Here is a 17,349-nt window from a genome sequence, read left to right as displayed (position 1 = left end):
TTTCTTATTTTAAAGATGTGGGGTACAATTCAGGGTTATGTATACAAATATTCATTATGCAGGTACCCTTGTTGATGATGTGTCCCCCCCTTCCCCAGACAGATTCCCACTACTGTCAATGCCACCCCCCCACCCCCGCGGCAGTTTCTCGCCACTGCCAATCCTTTTCTTATAGTATTACAAATAGTTGTTCAAGGTCCGCTGATGCTTAAATTATTCCAACTTTGACCTAAGGGAACTTCCTTAAGTTTATCCTGAGACTGTTTGGCACAATTCCAGTAGAGTTTCCTTTCTCTATAGAATGACAAGATGTTCCAGGCTTACTTTATCTAATTTCTGCCCCATGTTGTTGGATTCAAAGGGGCTTTACTTCATTTTGGTGGAATTGGTCTTTAGAGACTGCAGCCCAGTTTTAGGGGTGCTCACAGTTTATTGCCTATTGTTGCTCATGGTTTCTAGGGCTCTTCAATGGACAGATACAGGAAAGACTTTTTAAAAAGAAAAACTAAATAGTAAAGTTATACTATTATTTCCAATTAAAATATAGGCTTAACAGAAACTTCAATTTCATATTTGTACCCTTTTCTCTTATGCTGAAAATACTGGTTCTTAAATATATATAATTGTATATCTGTTTTGTCTTACACAATATGTAATAATTTAAGAATAATAATTTCAATATTATAATTAACAGTATTTTTTACTGAAAACGACTTGTACTTTCTTTGAAGTTCTTTTTGTTTTTAAGGTATGTATATCTCTCTTGTGTTGTACAGTCAAATCCCTTGTGTTTTAAAGACATGGTTCTTGTTTGTGTGGTTATGCTGTCACATTCACACAGAGTTTTGTTTCACTTTTGACATTTAGGGGTTGCTTTTTAAAAAAAACTATTCTGTTTACTTTTGTTTTTATAATCATGTAAAAGATTTACGGGTTCCAAAGCCAAATCTAAAAAGCAAAGGATATTTAAGAAATTTAGCTTCACTCCTTGTCTGCTTTACCATTTATTTTCCTTCTCTATGGATAATAATTTTTTAAAAAGTATATTTTATGGCCAGGTGCAGGGGCTTCTTACACCTATAATCCCAGCACTTTGAAAGGCTGAGATGGGAGGATTGCTTGAGGGCCAGGAGTTTGAGACCAGCCTGGGCAACATAGTGAGACCACATCTCTACAAAAAAAATAAAAAAATTAGCCAGGCAGGGTGATGGGTGCCTGCAGTCCCAGCTACTCGGGACGCTGAGGTAAAAGGATTGCCTGAGCCCAGGAGGTCGAGGCTGCAGTAAGCTATGATTGTGCCAGTGCACTCCAGCCTGGGAAGCACAGTGAGCCCACCACTCAAAAGAAAAAAATTAAAATTAAGACAAAAAAGAAAATAAGAATTTATATTTATTATTTTAAAAATTAAAAGTTTTTGTGTATATATATTTATGTTTGTAAATATGTGTGTATATATGTATGTAGGTATATATGTATATATGTGTATTTGTATTTGTTTATGTTCCCCAGCCCTTAGGTAAGTATAGCATACTATACACACTTTCTTCTGCCGTTTTTTTTTTTTTTACTTAACATCCTTAGAGGTAAGAGTCAGGGACTTTTCTTTTTTTTCTTTTTTTTTTTTAAATCAGTTTGTCACCCAGGCTGGCATGATTATGGCCATGGCAGCCTTGACCTGCTGGGCTCAGGGAGTCCTTACACCTCAGCCTTCTAAGTAGCTGAAACTACAGACATACACTACCACACCCGGCTAAGTTTTTGATTTTTATTGTAGAGACGAGGTCTTGCCTAGTTGCCCAGGCTGGTCTCGAACCCCAGAACTCAGGCAATCTTCTCGCCTCTGCCTCCCAAGGTGTTGAAATTACAAGCATGAGCTGCTGCACCCAGCCCAATTCTTATTTTATTTTTAATATCGACAACTTAATAAACTTTCAAACAAGTGCCATTTTGTGATCTTCAAAATGGTAATAAGGATATTCTGCTTTTCCTATAGAATTATTTTTAAGATGTCAGACAAAGAAAAGTTGACTTCTCTCTATATAACACTGTTATTAGTTTTATAAAATGGGGCATAGAAAGACTTATTTTATTTACTTAAAGTTCTTCTTAAAGATAAGGTTAAACTTCTGCATAGTCTTTGTGTTTATGTTTTTGACAGTATCAAATATTTTATTTGTTTTACAAACTTTGTGCTCAGGAGGGAAGTAATATTCCTTAGCTCTTAATTTAACACTGAGGTTAATTCAGGACTTAAAACAAATTCTTCAGTTCAGGGATATATCTGCATATATTACTGTGGGATTAGCAAATATCCTTTCACTTTAGAAAATAATAAGTAATATATGCTAAGAATGATGCAAATTTCAAAATGAGAAATAAAACAATAAGCAAAAATGAGAAAATAAAATCATCCATAATCTCACCACTTGAGTTTAACATCTGTGAGTAATTTATATGTTGTTCCAGAATTTTCTGTGTGTGTGCATGTGTGTATGTTGGGATGATGATAAGGGTACTTTTTAAAACTTACTGTTCTTGAACATTGTATAGGTATGCAATGGTGAATTACAGAGGAAACAAGATGTAGTTTGTGCCCTTGAAGTATTTCTATGGTGCATCCCATGTATCTACTTTTGCTCCCTTATGTGTGTAATGAAATGTGTGGTATTGGTAAAAGGGCTTGGGATATAGAAGGGTGAGATACAAAGTTAAGATGCAGATCCGTCAATTAATTAATTAGATAGGTGATCTTGGGAAAATCATTTAACCTCTCTGAATTCATTTTCTCACTGACAATTGCTGTATCTCTCATAGAGCTGGTATGGCTAATGTTTGTGATATCATAAAACGACTCAGTGTCACATGAATAAAAACTCTTAATGATGGAAAGCAAGCCAAAAACTTACTTTATGGTCTATTTGATCACTATTTTAAAGCTCTCATGTTTTTGAAAAGTAAGGATATGAGACACAGGATTATGAGCATTTATCACAAACGCCATAATAGTTGCCCTAGTATACTTTGCACATTTATAAGTTAGTGAGAGGGGTGATGGGATTTGAATTTACTCTCAGTATATCTGTACTGAGGACTTCAGTTGGTTGCTAATGTGTATAAAGTGTGGTCACACATAGTTTCAGAGAAGAATAAATGCTTTTTGTTTGTTTAAATTTAGGATCTATTTGGAAAGTCAGACCCATATCTGGAATTTCACAAGCAGACATCTGATGGAAGCTGGCTAATGGTTCATCGAACAGAGGTAGGTAACTGAATTTGAAAAGTAGAGTGGAGGTTTCCTTTGGAATTGTAGTAATCTGATTTTTTAAAAACTAATATTTATAAAAATATCAATCTGAGTTCAGACTTATATATGGCCAGATGGTTTCCTACCATCTCTATTCTTTACCTGGCTGCCTGCCTCCCAGAGACATGAGGTCAGCATACTTCCTTTTTTTTTTTTCTTTTAATGAAAAGGTGCTATCATGCTTAATTATTTTTATTTTCAAAAATTTCAAGCCCTATAAAAAACACTAAATGTGATCCTCTGTGCCTCTCACCTAGTGATTATACCTATACAGACTTGTGTTGTCTCTCTTTCTTTCTCTCTGTATCTTTATCGCTCGCTTTTTCTCTCACTCTCTGACATACACATACACTCATATACACTTATGCACACAAACTTTCCTTCTGCAAAACCATTCTAATGAAGGCTGCAGACATCTTGACTCTTTCCCTTTAAATACTATAGCAGGTATTTCTCAAGAATAAGGGCTTTCTACATAACCAAACCTAAGAAAATTACCATTTACTTAGTAACATCATTTAATATATCATTCATTTTCAGCTTTCCTCCATTGTCCCACATGCTAATTATATATATTAATATTAATATAATTTTGAACCTTTTTTTTTTGACCTTCATTTTTATAGGTGATTAAAAACAACTTGAATCCTGTTTGGAGGCCCTTTAAAATCTCTCTAAACTCACTGTGCTATGGAGATATGGACAAAACCATTAAGGTAATTTGAAATTACATATATGATGCACAAACAAATTTATAGAAGTTTACCTATTTTATAAAATTAATATATAAGATAGTGTGCAAAGAAATTAAATGATATGAGATACCTATAGAGTTGAGTTTTATATAGAGTAATATTAAAATAGAAATGTCTTTTGATAAGTGAATTGTTTGAAGAGTAGGCATGTTTGACTAATCTGTTGATCTAATGCTTAATCACGTGTAATTTCTGTTTTGTGTTATATTTAAAAAATAAAAAATGTCCAGTTTAATAATTTTTCCTTTTAATGAAATTTCTTTGCTTTGATAATAGGAACCTTTAATTACATTATTTGTTTTAGATATGTCACTTGCAGATAAAAAATAGATGTTCCCCTAAGAACTCAAAGTTTGTGCCTACGCTTAGAAAGCATGGAGAATACTGGTGGCATTTCTGTTCCTTATTTTCAGAGCAAGATATAATTCATTGAAAGTTTTTAGTTTTAGTTTTTAGTTTTAGTTTTTAGTTTTAGTTTTAGTTTTTAGTTTTAGTTTTAGTTTTTAGTTTTAGTTTTTAGTTTTTAGTTTTAGAGTGTCAGGAAAGTGGAATGGGAACAGTAAATAGCAGCTGTCTCAGTGTTTTTCTGTTCTTATTCATAGGCATTTACTATATATGTTTTTGTGTGTGTATAGTATATATTGTATATGTTCTATATTGATAGAAGTCTTTTTTATGTTCGGAGATTGGCAGACCAATGGTTTTTTGTTTTGTTTTGATTTTTTTTTTTTGGTGATTAATATGGTAAAAGCCAGAAAGGTAATGTTGTGGAATGAGTATATGATTTGGAGTTAGACCATAGTTAAGTTTTGACTTAGATCTTTAGCCAGCTGAAGGATCTTGGGCAGGTTACCTAACTTCTTCACTTTTATAATGGAGATAATAATGTCTACCTTGCAAAAAAGTAGAGATGAAATTAACAAAGGTGAAATTTTTCAAAAGAGAAAAAAATGAAATTAACAAAAGTTACACACAGAAGAGGTGCCATTATTGTTGAAAATGGCTTCATTTCTGAGATACATAAATTTTTTTCCCAGTTTGTAGAGAACTTTAAAAATCAATGTAAATATGATTTGTGCAGTATTTCAAACAGTAGTGAAAATCTAGGTCCAATATAAATAGTAGAACACTCGCTATAAAAATCACTTTTTATTATTATACCAAACCCAGAAATTTTGTTTTTTATATTAAAAATAGTAAGCATCATTAGATATGAGAAGGCAGGGAAATTGGGGGGAAATGACTAAACCATAACAATTTGATTGTTTGTAATAATATGTTAACAACGAAACAATGTTTTTTAAACTTTTTTGCTCACAGTGGTATGCTTACAGGGCTATTTTGTTCTAGTAAGTAAACTAATTTTCTGAGCTTTCTCTGATGAATGTCTTCCATTCTTAAAAGCGTCTCAGTTTGTTTTTAACTATACAACTTTGTTTGCCACATCACCACTGACTTTATTTCACTTAATCTGTATTTCTTTGCAATATCAGAAAGTCATACATTTGTGATCCTCTTACTGTTTGGAAATTACAGGCATAGTAAAGCATTATAGAGCAGAGAAGAGAGTCAGAATCCTTACTAGTTTCTTTGCTGCAATGTATTATCATTCTAGCATGTATTATTTTCATAAGATCAAGTGAATAAGAGAACCAATCATGCATGCTGCCACCTTGCCTAAAATGGGAATGCCTTAGTGAATGTAGTATTGTGTGGTGTGTGCATTCTTTTACATATATACATACAGATTTATGTATATATGCATACATTTATTTATCATGCATACATTTATTTTTCTGTATATCATGTCTATGCATTATATATGCATATGTATGTCTATTAAATATATATGCATACATGTTTTTATTATGCACTTATATACATATGCATATATGTATTTATGCATACTATTGTTTAAACAGTCAATAGTATTAGACTTTGAATTCTTGAGAAGAGAGAAATTAAATGACATAAATAATTTTACCTCAAACTGTATCTAATTGAATACCAGCATTATAAATGTCATGTCTGCCTTCAAGGGGACAAGAGGAAGCTTTTCCTATATATTTATTATAATGAGTAATCAGAACTGTTAGTTTAAATATATTTTTTTACATTTTCTGAAGTTTCAGTCAGCCTAAGTATATAAAGTTTTAACCTTTCATATCTTTACTTAAATACAATCTTGCCCTTATCAAAGCTTAATCTTGTCATAGATATAAACTGGTGTTTCCTGAATGCTAATCTAAAATGTAAAGTTCTATTTTCCATAGTTGCAAAACATCTGTTAAAAAAGTGTGAACTTATTAAAATATTGATAGTTTATTTTCCACCTTCTCTACATTTTATTTCTTCTAGAAAAAAAATTATTAAAAGTATTAAATTTATTTTTCCTTAACATGTTAAAGAGTCAAATGAACGACTTTTGGTTTAAAACTTGAATATTGAATATGTAGGAAAAGAGTCAAACTGTCAGTTTGGCCAGTGACCAAAATGCCTGCAAAACATTTCTTTAAATAAATAAATTCCCTTTTTGTTACTCAAAATTGAAGTTCTGAGGCCAGGTGCGGTGGCTGATGCCTGTAATCTCAGCATTTTAGGAGGCTGAGGTGGAAAGATTGCTAGAGCCTAGGAGTTCAAGACCAGCCTGGGCAATACAGAGAGACCTCATTTCTACAAAAAAATTATCTGGGCCTGCAATCCCACCTACTCAAGAGGCTGATGTAGGAGAAGTGCCTGAGTCTGGGATTTGGAGATGGCAGTGAACTGTGTGATTGTGCCACTGTACTCCCGCCTGGGTGACAAAGCAAGATCCCAACTAAAAAAAAAAAAAGTTGCAGTTCTAGATCTTTGCTGTCTTGATTGATTGATTGACTTTTAGTCTTCCTGAAGAATAATTAAAATACATAAGGAATGAAAAACTTCCAGTTATGACAAGCACTCAATTTATAGAGCTGAGGGGAGAAACAATCACTTTACCAAGTAAACATATAAAATCCTGAGCATTTTAGCTTGTAAAGAATATAACGTTGTGAAGGATAATAACAAGATGAAGCTCTCTGTTGGCTGAGGCTACAGTCAAATTGCTTTTCAGTTGCAAGCTTTTATTTTAAAGCACAGGCTCTAGAAGGATTTTGCAATGTCCTTAGCACAGCTTTACTTTACCTGTGTTCATTACCACAGAAGGCATACCATCTTTTAAGACTTTTTATTTAATTCCTCCAAGTTTTAGTTCTTCCAAACGAGAATACTATTAGGATCTCTGCTCTGTCTACCTCAAAGGCTATTTAGAGAGTGTGCACAGTGTGCATAATAAATGTTTGCAGAAATGAAATACTCTGTTTTTAAATTATAAAGGACTATACAAACACAATCATTATGGTCTGCTTCCAGCTTCCCTTGAACACCTAGTTCACGCCACCTTATGTTTCTCATTGCAAAAAATATTCTAGTATTCTGGTGAATATTTACTTTTTGGTTACATCTTTCAAACCGGCATAAAACTACGTGCAAATCAAACACTCTTGCCTCTCTTTTCTCTGCTTACAGAAACAGAGCATTTAATAAGAGCCAGATGTGAGGCTAGAGCTCACCCTGTCTTACATGAAAATAGAATAAAGATGACCCAGTATAGATACTTCCTTAGTGGACGAAATACTCTTGCTCTGAAATTGTCTCTTTCATTGTAAGAGTTGTGATTCTCAGAATGATGCAAATCTGACTTCATTATATCTGACTTCTAGACAAGCCTAGAATTACAAGATTGCAGCTGATGAATACATTTTTTTATAATTTTAAATTATCTGGGACTTAATTATGTAATTCTTAGTTGTATAGAATGTTGATGTCTCTTCTTTCTCCAGATAATAGCTTTTAGCCATTGTGTAGTGATAACTAGATAAAGAGGCACATGAGAAAGAAGATATAATTCCATTTTGCCCCTTATTGGCACTTTTAGAGGGCATGATAGAGGAGCTGGAAACTGTTGAATGTGGAATTTAAATAGTTTTGTGTTTTTCATCTGCCTGTGATCTGTCTTAGAGCCCCATTCCAGAGATACATGGGATTTGAAAATGTCTTAATATTGCTGCTCTAGGAAGTTAATTCCTACTTTCCCAATTAGGGACTGCATGTTAAACATTTTCACTTGATTTTAGTTAAAAAGACACTACTTGGTAGGTACATTTATTACAGTCAATACTTTTTAATGAAATTGTATTCATTTTATATACTTTTATTATACTTCATTTCAGGTAGAGTGTTATGATTATGACAATGATGGGTCACATGATCTCATTGGAACATTTCAAACCACTATGACAAAACTGAAAGAAGCCTCCAGAAGCTCACCTGTAAGTTATAGCTTTGCATTTGCATATACCTTTTAGTTTGGCTGTGTATTTATTACTATATTTTCTCTTTTGCCAGGTATTGCATGTTTTTACTCTATATTGTGTAATGCTCTGACATGTTTAATAATCAGATAATCCAAAATTTATACTTGGGATATGAGTTTTGTTGAGCAGAACACCACTAAATGGTTACCAATGCCAGGTGAGGACTCCAACTACATGGGGGAGGGGAGATAGCAAAGATCATCACAGCGTCATCACTAGCAATAGAAGTCCTAATGCTTTTGCCCATTGTGTCTTGCTGTTAGTGTCATCAAGGTAAACACAAGCAATCAGGCACTGGAGGGAATAATGCTTCATGTAGAGAAAAGACCAAGCAAGATCAGCTTCAATAATAGGCTTTGGTCCCCATGGCCAGTGGGTCTATCTGGCGGCCAATGCAGGCCAATTGCCCTCAGTTCACCCCTCTTATACTTAAGTAGAAGGAGTCAACTCCTCCCATGTAGAATTTGAAATACTGAAAGATGGGGGCAGGTCTAACAGCCACTGACACACAGGCTTAAGCAAAACAAAGGAGTACTTAATAAGCCTGAAAGTGTGAGTGAATGAAGTGATCGAGCTTTTTTTCAATGAGTTCTGTTTAGGACATTTCTATACCTCTAATACTTAATAATTTTTATGATTATGAGTGAGACTCTGGCAATCCTGAACTATCCAGGGGTTTAACACAATTGTGTTTGGCATCATTGTATTGAATGTATTTCCAGTGGCTGATTCTTAGAGAATTAGTAGTGTCTGTCTGAAGTACATAAGTGGCTTTTATGTTAATCAGAAGAGATTCATAAAGTATTCATTTATAAAGTATTCATTGAGTATCTTTTATGTTATTATTAGGCAAGACAGTGAGAATTCAAAGGTATAACTTGAATGTAATTAGCTGTGAAGCCAAAATTAAATGAAACAATTGAGAATAATACAGCATATGTAACTAAATTTTATAGGTTATAGAAGTTAAGGAGATGAGTGGAGATTGGAGAAGACCAGACAGTAGTGGAAGCTATTGAGCAGGATAACTTGAGCTAAACCTTAAAGATGGATAGATGGATAGGAGGTAGAAGGAAGATCATTCTGTTTGGGGGAAGGAAATATAAAGAAGATATTAGATCAGTTTCTGACATGTTGCCAGTGGGAAAAAAAATGATTTTACTGCACATTTTACCATAGGGTTGGGCTTTGTGTATTTGTTTTATGATGTTATATTATTTTTTTCTTTTCTAAGCAGCATATTTTTGTTCCTTGTGTTAGTAACAACTAGGAGTAATATTTTATTTCCTTTATTATAAAGAGGAAAGATTATTACTTGGAGCGTTTGCAATGAAATTACTTACAGAGGTAAAAGTTATATGTGGTAACTATTTTTTTTTTTTGAGTTGGAGTCTCATTCTGTCACCCAGGCTGGAGGGCAGTGGCATGCCTCTCGGCCACTGCAGCCTCAACCTGATGGGCTCTGGCGATCCTTCTGCCTCAGCCTTCCAAGTAGCCGGAACTACAGGCAAGCGCTACCATGCCCGGCTAATTTTTTTTGATTTATTGTAGAGACGAGGTCTCGCCAAGTTGCCTAGGCTGGTCTTGAACCTGCAGGCTCAGGCAATCCACTCGCCTCAGCCTCCCAAAGTGCTGGGATTACAGGCTGAGCCACCGAGCCCGGACTTGGTAACTATTTTAAAAGGTAGGCAATTTAAGAGTGCCTTAATTATTGGAAATTTAACTCATAAATATTCCACATATTTATAATATCATGTAATTGTTTCAGAGTTGTATTTTGCAGCAGATCTATATCAGTAAGTGGTTTGATTCCAAGGGAAAAAAAAAAGTCATACATTTAAATTCACATTGGCATTTCTAATATTACTAATAAAATTAACGTTTGTCTTATTTTCCTACAGATTGAATTTGAATGCATAAATGAGAAAAAGAGGCAAAAGAAAAAAAGCTATAAGAATTCAGGTGTTGTCAGTGTGAAACAGTGTGAGGTCAGTTGGCCTTGGCTACTTATCATGTAATAAGATCACATTTCAAGTTTCTCTTATAACTATGGCTTATATTAAACAAATACTTGAGTTTTAGGCAGTTGAAAATCACATGCGCATTTTCTCACCTTTAGGGAAAACAATAGAGTAGGAAATATTAAAGATATCTTTCAAGTAACTTGCTTCCAAGATTTGACAACTTATTAGCAAATAATAAGGAATATTAAAGTTTCTCATTATCTAAGGAAATCTAAGACATCATATTTTCTCATCCCATTAGTGAAAGTGGCTTGACCCAGTGCATTTATCCTATCATAATTTCAAATTGAGATGTTACTAGTAGAGGGAAAAAGCCAAGATTTCTTTTCTTTTCTTTTTTTGAGTCAGAGTCTCATTCTGTCACCCAGGACGGAGTGCAGTCACACCATCACAACTACAGCAACCTTAACTTTCTGGGCTTAGGTGATCCCTCTACCTCAGTCTTTCAAGTAGCTGGAACTACAAATACGCGCCACCCTGCCCAGCTAACTTTATTTAGTGTAGAGATAAGGTCTTGCCGAGTTGCCCAGGTTGGTCTCAAACCCCTGAGCTCAGGCAATCCTCTTGCCTCTGCCTCCCAAAGTGCTGGGATTACAGGTATGAGCCACCATGCCTAGCTAAGTCAAGATTTCTTACTGTGAAAAGTGGAGTTTTTTGTTGTTGTTGTTTGCTTTTTTTAAAAAAAAAATCTTGATTAGTATGTTTATTAAGGCTCTCAATATATTAGACTCATTACTTATCTCTTAAAGTGAGTATAATTCATTTTTGGCCATTAGTATTTTAATCTTAACATTGCTATAATTATCCTAAGGTAAAACTTTATAGATTCATGACATGTAGGGTCAGGTATGCCTTAAAATTGAATGCAGGAGTGATTTCCACATATTTATATCTCATGATATTCAGTTTGTAAGCTTTTTAAAAACATATGCCAAATAGCTATGCCTCTAGTTTAGTAGAAGAGTTGTAATTTTAACAGTTTGCTGTTTATTTTTAGATTATAGTAGAATGCACATTCCTTGACTATATCATGGGAGGATGTCAGCTGAATTTTACTGTAAGTAACACTGAATTTTTCAGCATAGGCTGGAACATTCTGCTGTTTTCTTTATTTTGCAGTATTCTCTGTTACTGCAAAACTGACTTTGTGATAAAATTTACACAAACTTAGCATGGTCTCCTCAGAGAACTTAGGTTATCTGAGTTGCTCTGAGCTTTGCTAATGAGATCTCTTCCTCTTGAGAGAAAGCAGATGTGTATAAACCAGTAGTTATCCTGAAGTAATTTAAGGAATAGAAAACATTTGTCAAGCAAACTTATAAAAAAAGTCCCTGAGTCTAAGTAATGGGTATAATAATTCATGATCTGAGACACCTAGAAAAATAGGGACAAGTTGTTTCATGTTTTAGGCCTTAATTGTTTAATTATCTATGGAAATAGTGGTAGACATTTGTTAGGAAATGGCAGCAGCAGTCTCCAGGATGAATATTTGTATCTCGTCTCCTGAAGTTTTACTGGACATGGAGTACAAGTGTCCCTGCCTTCTCCTTAGTAAGGGCTGCAATTGTTATTTGGCAGGTGGGAGTGGATTTCACTGGCTCCAATGGTGACCCAAGGTCTCCAGACTCCCTTCATTACATCAGCCCCAATGGCGTTAATGAGTATTTGACTGCTATCTGGTCCGTGGGACTGGTCATTCAAGATTATGATGCGTGAGTATGACTTTGGAAAACTTAAAATACTTGCTTCTATAATTCCCCAGACAGGGCAGTTGTTGCTTCATCAGCTAGTACTCTGATATAGGTGGTAGGATGAGGGTGCTTGGGGAGAATAGCTTTCCCCTTAAAATTTCTGTCTTTTTTTTCTCTTTGTGGTTTACCTTTGATCTCTACTCTCTTGCTGACATTAGTCATAATATATTATGTATAGCTTGCTTGTCTAATCACTGACTGATGTCAGCAAGGCTCTTGTTTCTTTGATCTCGTTTCTTTGGTATTTATTCATTAGGGATAATGATTGAATTCCATATGACATGTTTTGTATACAATAGCAAAAACTGTTTCTTGACACTCCAGCTCCTTAGCAGTCATCAAATTATTATTTTTTTAATGGTGACTTTTAATAAGTGCTAAAGGATAACTTGATCTAATTGCTATAAAAGATTCTGAATGAATTCTCAATGTTTAGGTTTTTGAATAGATTTAAATAGGTCCTCTTGAAGGTTTACTAAACAATAGAGGAAATGTTTGCATTAGTAATTTTTTTCTGGATCTGTTAGAGCATAGGATAAATTTTCACTTGTTTTTGCCTATTGTTATTTTATTGTAAAGGTCCTTACATACTGATGGAGCTTTTCATTAATATGCCTGGCATTTAAAGGGGTGAAATTTTAAGGCAGATGAAAACAAATCTAAAGCAAAAGTAGCAATTTAATATCAGGCTAGTAAACTTTAAAGTAAAAACAACTATATAATATAAAAACTTACTTTATAGAATATTTTGTTCTATAACCTAAAATAAAAATATAACCATGTACATATTTAATAGCAGAGTACCAATGTATTTCAAGTAAAAATAGCTAGAAATATAATACAAATTTCAAAGTAATATAATTGTAATGGGATTCTTATGTAACAAGTAGAAAATTTGCAGGGTGACTCTTATCAGATTGCCACCTGGAAGTTAATAACAAAAGGATAACTAAATAAAACTTGCCACATGGAAATTAAAAAAAAAAAAAAATCTTAAGTAGAAAAAAAATCTTAAGTAGTTATTAGATCAGAGAGAAAATAAGAGTGTAAAAATAGCCGATCCAGAAAAAAAGGACAATGAAAAGACTGTATATGGTCCTATCTCTACACAGAAAAACTTCTGGTTTTACTTGGTTTTATTTTTAAACCAAAAAAAATTGAATATAAATGAACACTTTTTCAATAAAATAAAAGAAGAGGAAGAAAAAAATAAAGGAATAATAGACGCCATATATATGTTAGCTATTTTGTGCAAGGGCAATTTAAAATATTTTCTGTGTAATTGTCTAATTTTCATACTTCACTGGAGATTGGTACTATTATCTGCATTGTATAGATGAGAAAACTGAAGCACAGGGGTTAAGTAACTTGTCCAGGGCGGTTTATCTGGGAACTGGCAGAGACAGGATTGCGCCTAGGCTGTTGGGCTGCAGAGACATGCTCTGAAGGTCATGATTTGGAAGGTTTAATGAAAAGCTTTCAAATTGACAAATTACATCAAAAGATGATTCTTTGAAAATTCATCAAAACTTAGGCAGACTTTTGGCAACGCTGATCTACAAGAAAGAGAGGCCACATACATAGATTGTTAGTAATGAGGCAAAGGTTATAAGCACAAATTCAGGAAAAAAAAATCTTTAAAATTTTGTTAGTACTCTGTAAAACTGTATGCCATTACATTTGAAAATTTGGATTAAATGATTATATTTTAGGAATCTGTAAATTACTAAATTATTATACTATGAGTCAGAAAATAATTCATAGAGTCAGGAAATGTGAATATACCAATGCAAAGAATGAAACAGGTAGTCAAAGATCCACTTCTCACAAAAGCACCTGGCCAGGACAGTTTCTTTCTTTCTTTTTTTTTTTTAGTTGGAGTCTCACTCTGTCACTGAGACTGTGCAGTGGCCGCTTCCGGCCACCACAGCCTCAACCTGCTGGGCTGCGGCCATCCTTCCGCCTCAGCCTTCCAAGTAGCTGGAATTACAGGCCCGCGCTATCACGCCTGGCTAATTTTTTTTTTATTTATTGTAGAGATGAGGTCTCATCAAGTTGCCCAGGCGGGTCTCGAACCTGCGGGCTTAGGCAATCCACTCACCTTGGCCTCCCACAGTGCTGAGATTACAGGCTGAGCCACTGAGCCCGGCCACCAGGACAGTTTCATACATAAGTTGTAACACCTTAAGGAATGAATTCAACCTGAAAGAATTAACTAAAGAAGTATGAGAAAGTAGTGAGAGTTCAGAAAGGTAGTTTGATACAACATAAAATTTTAAAAATAAACAATTTCTTACTAGCCAGCAAAAAGCAATTTAAATAGCTATAGTGAACAAAAGTCACAATTCATAGTATAATAAAAGATGAAAATGAATTTAGTAAAAGGTCTAGGATCTTTTAGTGAGGGAAACTGTAAAATGTACTGAAGGACAATGAAGGAAACTTGTTTAAATGGAAAGATAGACCACTATTTCTAGATAGGCAGATGTCATAATTATATAAAATTTTACCCTGAATTAACAATTTTAATCAAAATTGCAATGGAATCCTGACAAAATGATTGTTAAAGTTCTTTAGAAGGAAAAATGAGTCAGAATGGTCAAGAAATTTTTCCAAAAAAACATAAGAAATAAATGAAGGAGAATTTGTTCTAGATGATAAGACTTATTTTTAAGGTTATCATAATTAAGACTATGTAACTAGTACATGACCAGTGGAACCAAGCAAGCAGGCCAGAAATAGACCCATGTGTATAAGTAGGGAATGGGGTTGATTCAGCTGTCAGACTAGAAGAATTGAATTTGGATCCCTGACTTACACTTGTATCTATTAAGATATCATTCCTATAAATTAGAGGTTACACCAAACTGCTGAAATGAACACCCAGAAACAAAGTGGCTTTGACAAAATGGAGGTTTATTTCTATTCCATGTTGCATATCTGTAAGTAAGTAGTTCAGGACTGGTAGGGCAGGTATGCTATTCTCAGTGCTTCCCATCCTTGGGTCGAAGGCAGCTGCTTTAGTTCTCGCCTTCTCCAGCCAATAGGTAGAGAAGAAAGTGCATTCCCTATTAGGGGTGTGATTTAGAAGTGACTGACAAATCACTTCTACTTCTGTTTCCGTGGCTAGATCCTAGCTCCCTGATCACATCCAGCCCAGAAAAGCTAGGAGGTGCAGTCTCTAGCCCAGTTATTCTGTTAATAAAGAAAGAGGGAATGGGTATTTGTGGAGAACAGCACTTTCTGCTTCATACTCTACTCCATAATATTTTCTAGATGAATTAGAAGTTTAATATCAAAAACAAACCTTGAAAGTTCCAGGAGAAAGTAGAATTGTTATAATTGTTTATAATCTTGCAGTTAGGAAGGCCTTTAACCAAGATAGCAAAGGCAGAAATTGTAAAAGAATTTTATGTGCTCATATTAATTAATATTAATAATATTAATAAAACTATGAAAAGAAAGATATTTTAAGCAAAGTTGAAGACAGACTGCAAACTGGGAAAAATATTTCTGGCATCACAAAGTTTCTATCTTCAATGCAAAAAGAACCATTAAGAACAAATATAAAAGAAAAATGGATGTATCCATTACAGTGTTTTATAATGGCAGAACATTGGCTATCTGACATATGGGGAGAATACTCAAACAGTAGGATATTAAGCAGTTATTCACATGATGTTATAGGTTCAGGTCCACAGTTCCTATTTCTAATGTATAAAGATGAGACCTCATTGTCATCAATATACCAGCTATCATTGTGAGAGGCTGCTTTCAGCCTCAGTGAATTGTTTTTGGAAATTCTTTCAACACACTTGCCCATTTCATGATGGGTGATTTACGCATACACCCAGTATCCAGCAGTTTTTGACCAAAAACGGCATGACCCCCATACCCCACCCTCCCTTTTCACCCGATCTTGTCCAAGTGAGTTTTTTGTTTCCTTGGATGAAAAAAGTCGTCAAAGGGAAATGTTTTGCTGATGTGGAAGAGGTGAAACAAAAAATGGTAGAAGCATTAAAATTGATGAGTTCAAAAACTGTTTTGAGCATTGGAAAAACTGTCTTGATAGGTGTATTGCATCAAACAGAGAGTACTTTGAAGATGACTGAAGTTTAAACATGTAAGAATAAATACATACTTTTTTATAAATAAATTTCATTATTTTGGTCCCCCCCCCCGTATTTATATTAAGTGACATAAATAAAGGCTACCGTAACCTGAGCAGTTGAGGTTAAATTTTGCTGCCAAATGAGTTTCCTGTAAACTAGTGAAAGAAACTTGTGGTTTTTAGGGCTTTATGTATTTATTTACACGTTTGTTAAGTGAAATATACAAGTATTTGTAGGTGATAAAACATGAATATAAGCTCCATTTTTATAAAGTACATACTTATAGAGAAATATTTTTGTCTCTTAATAGAATGAGAGTTGGCAGACACTAACATTGGTTCTGTCAGTTATCATGGGTAATCTTTGTTTTATCTTTATACTTTTCTAAGGTTTTGAAAACAACTTTTAAAATGAACTCATGCTGATTTTATTGAGAGTAAAGATAAATTCTTTTTATTTTGAAAAGCCAATATTTTACTTTAAAAATTTTTCTTTTTAGTGATAAGATGTTTCCAGCTTTTGGTTTTGGAGCTCAGATACCTCCTCAGTGGCAGGTAAGAGGAAATCTTATTTTAAAGCTTTGCCTCCTAGTAAAGCAACTTAGGCCTCATCAGTCCTTCTTTCATCTTTGTCAGGTATCACATGAATTTCCAATGAACTTTAACCCATCCAATCCCTACTGTAATGGTAAGTTAAAAAATAAACATTTGAAGACTTTAAATTCAAAGCCTCACCATTTATGCTTTTTTCTTTGTTTTTTTTCTTGTGATTTAAAACTACTTAGATTTCACCTCTAGGTTTTGTTTTGTAACATATTTAACTTTCTGTTTGTGTAAGGTAGAAGAATTAACACCAGTTGGTGGTTAGGGTGCCACTGATAATTATGGGGCAAATTAGTATTATGACTATGAAGTTTGTAGGCTAAAAGCTTCTACCTTTTTTTTGAGTTGGAGTCTTACTCTGTTGCCCAGACTGGAGTGCAGTGGCCGCTCCCGGCCACCGCAGC

The 17,349-nt window shown here is 34.1% G+C and overlaps 1 protein-coding gene across 1 annotated transcript in view; it reads left to right on the top strand.

Annotated features, from left to right (window-relative positions):
* The window catches only part of CPNE3 (copine 3), a 46,407-nt gene that overhangs the window by 22,506 nt on the left and 6,552 nt on the right, over positions 1-17,349 (top strand). Inside the window, exons 7-14 of the mRNA XM_021710836.1 lie at positions 3,176-3,259; positions 3,931-4,020; positions 8,313-8,411; positions 10,358-10,444; positions 11,478-11,537; positions 12,059-12,192; positions 16,843-16,897; positions 16,979-17,030. Of these exons, the coding sequence (XP_021566511.1) occupies positions 3,176-3,259; positions 3,931-4,020; positions 8,313-8,411; positions 10,358-10,444; positions 11,478-11,537; positions 12,059-12,192; positions 16,843-16,897; positions 16,979-17,030 (661 nt within the window). The remainder of the gene's footprint in view (positions 1-3,175; positions 3,260-3,930; positions 4,021-8,312; positions 8,412-10,357; positions 10,445-11,477; positions 11,538-12,058; positions 12,193-16,842; positions 16,898-16,978; positions 17,031-17,349) is intronic.

The sequence above is a fragment of the Carlito syrichta genome, unplaced genomic scaffold (assembly GCF_000164805.1).
Source record: "Carlito syrichta isolate Samal-C Ts95f unplaced genomic scaffold, Tarsius_syrichta-2.0.1 Scaffold301606, whole genome shotgun sequence".
Classification (NCBI taxonomy): domain Eukaryota; kingdom Metazoa; phylum Chordata; class Mammalia; order Primates; family Tarsiidae; genus Carlito; species Carlito syrichta.
This window is presented reverse-complemented; position numbering and strand designations above follow the sequence as displayed.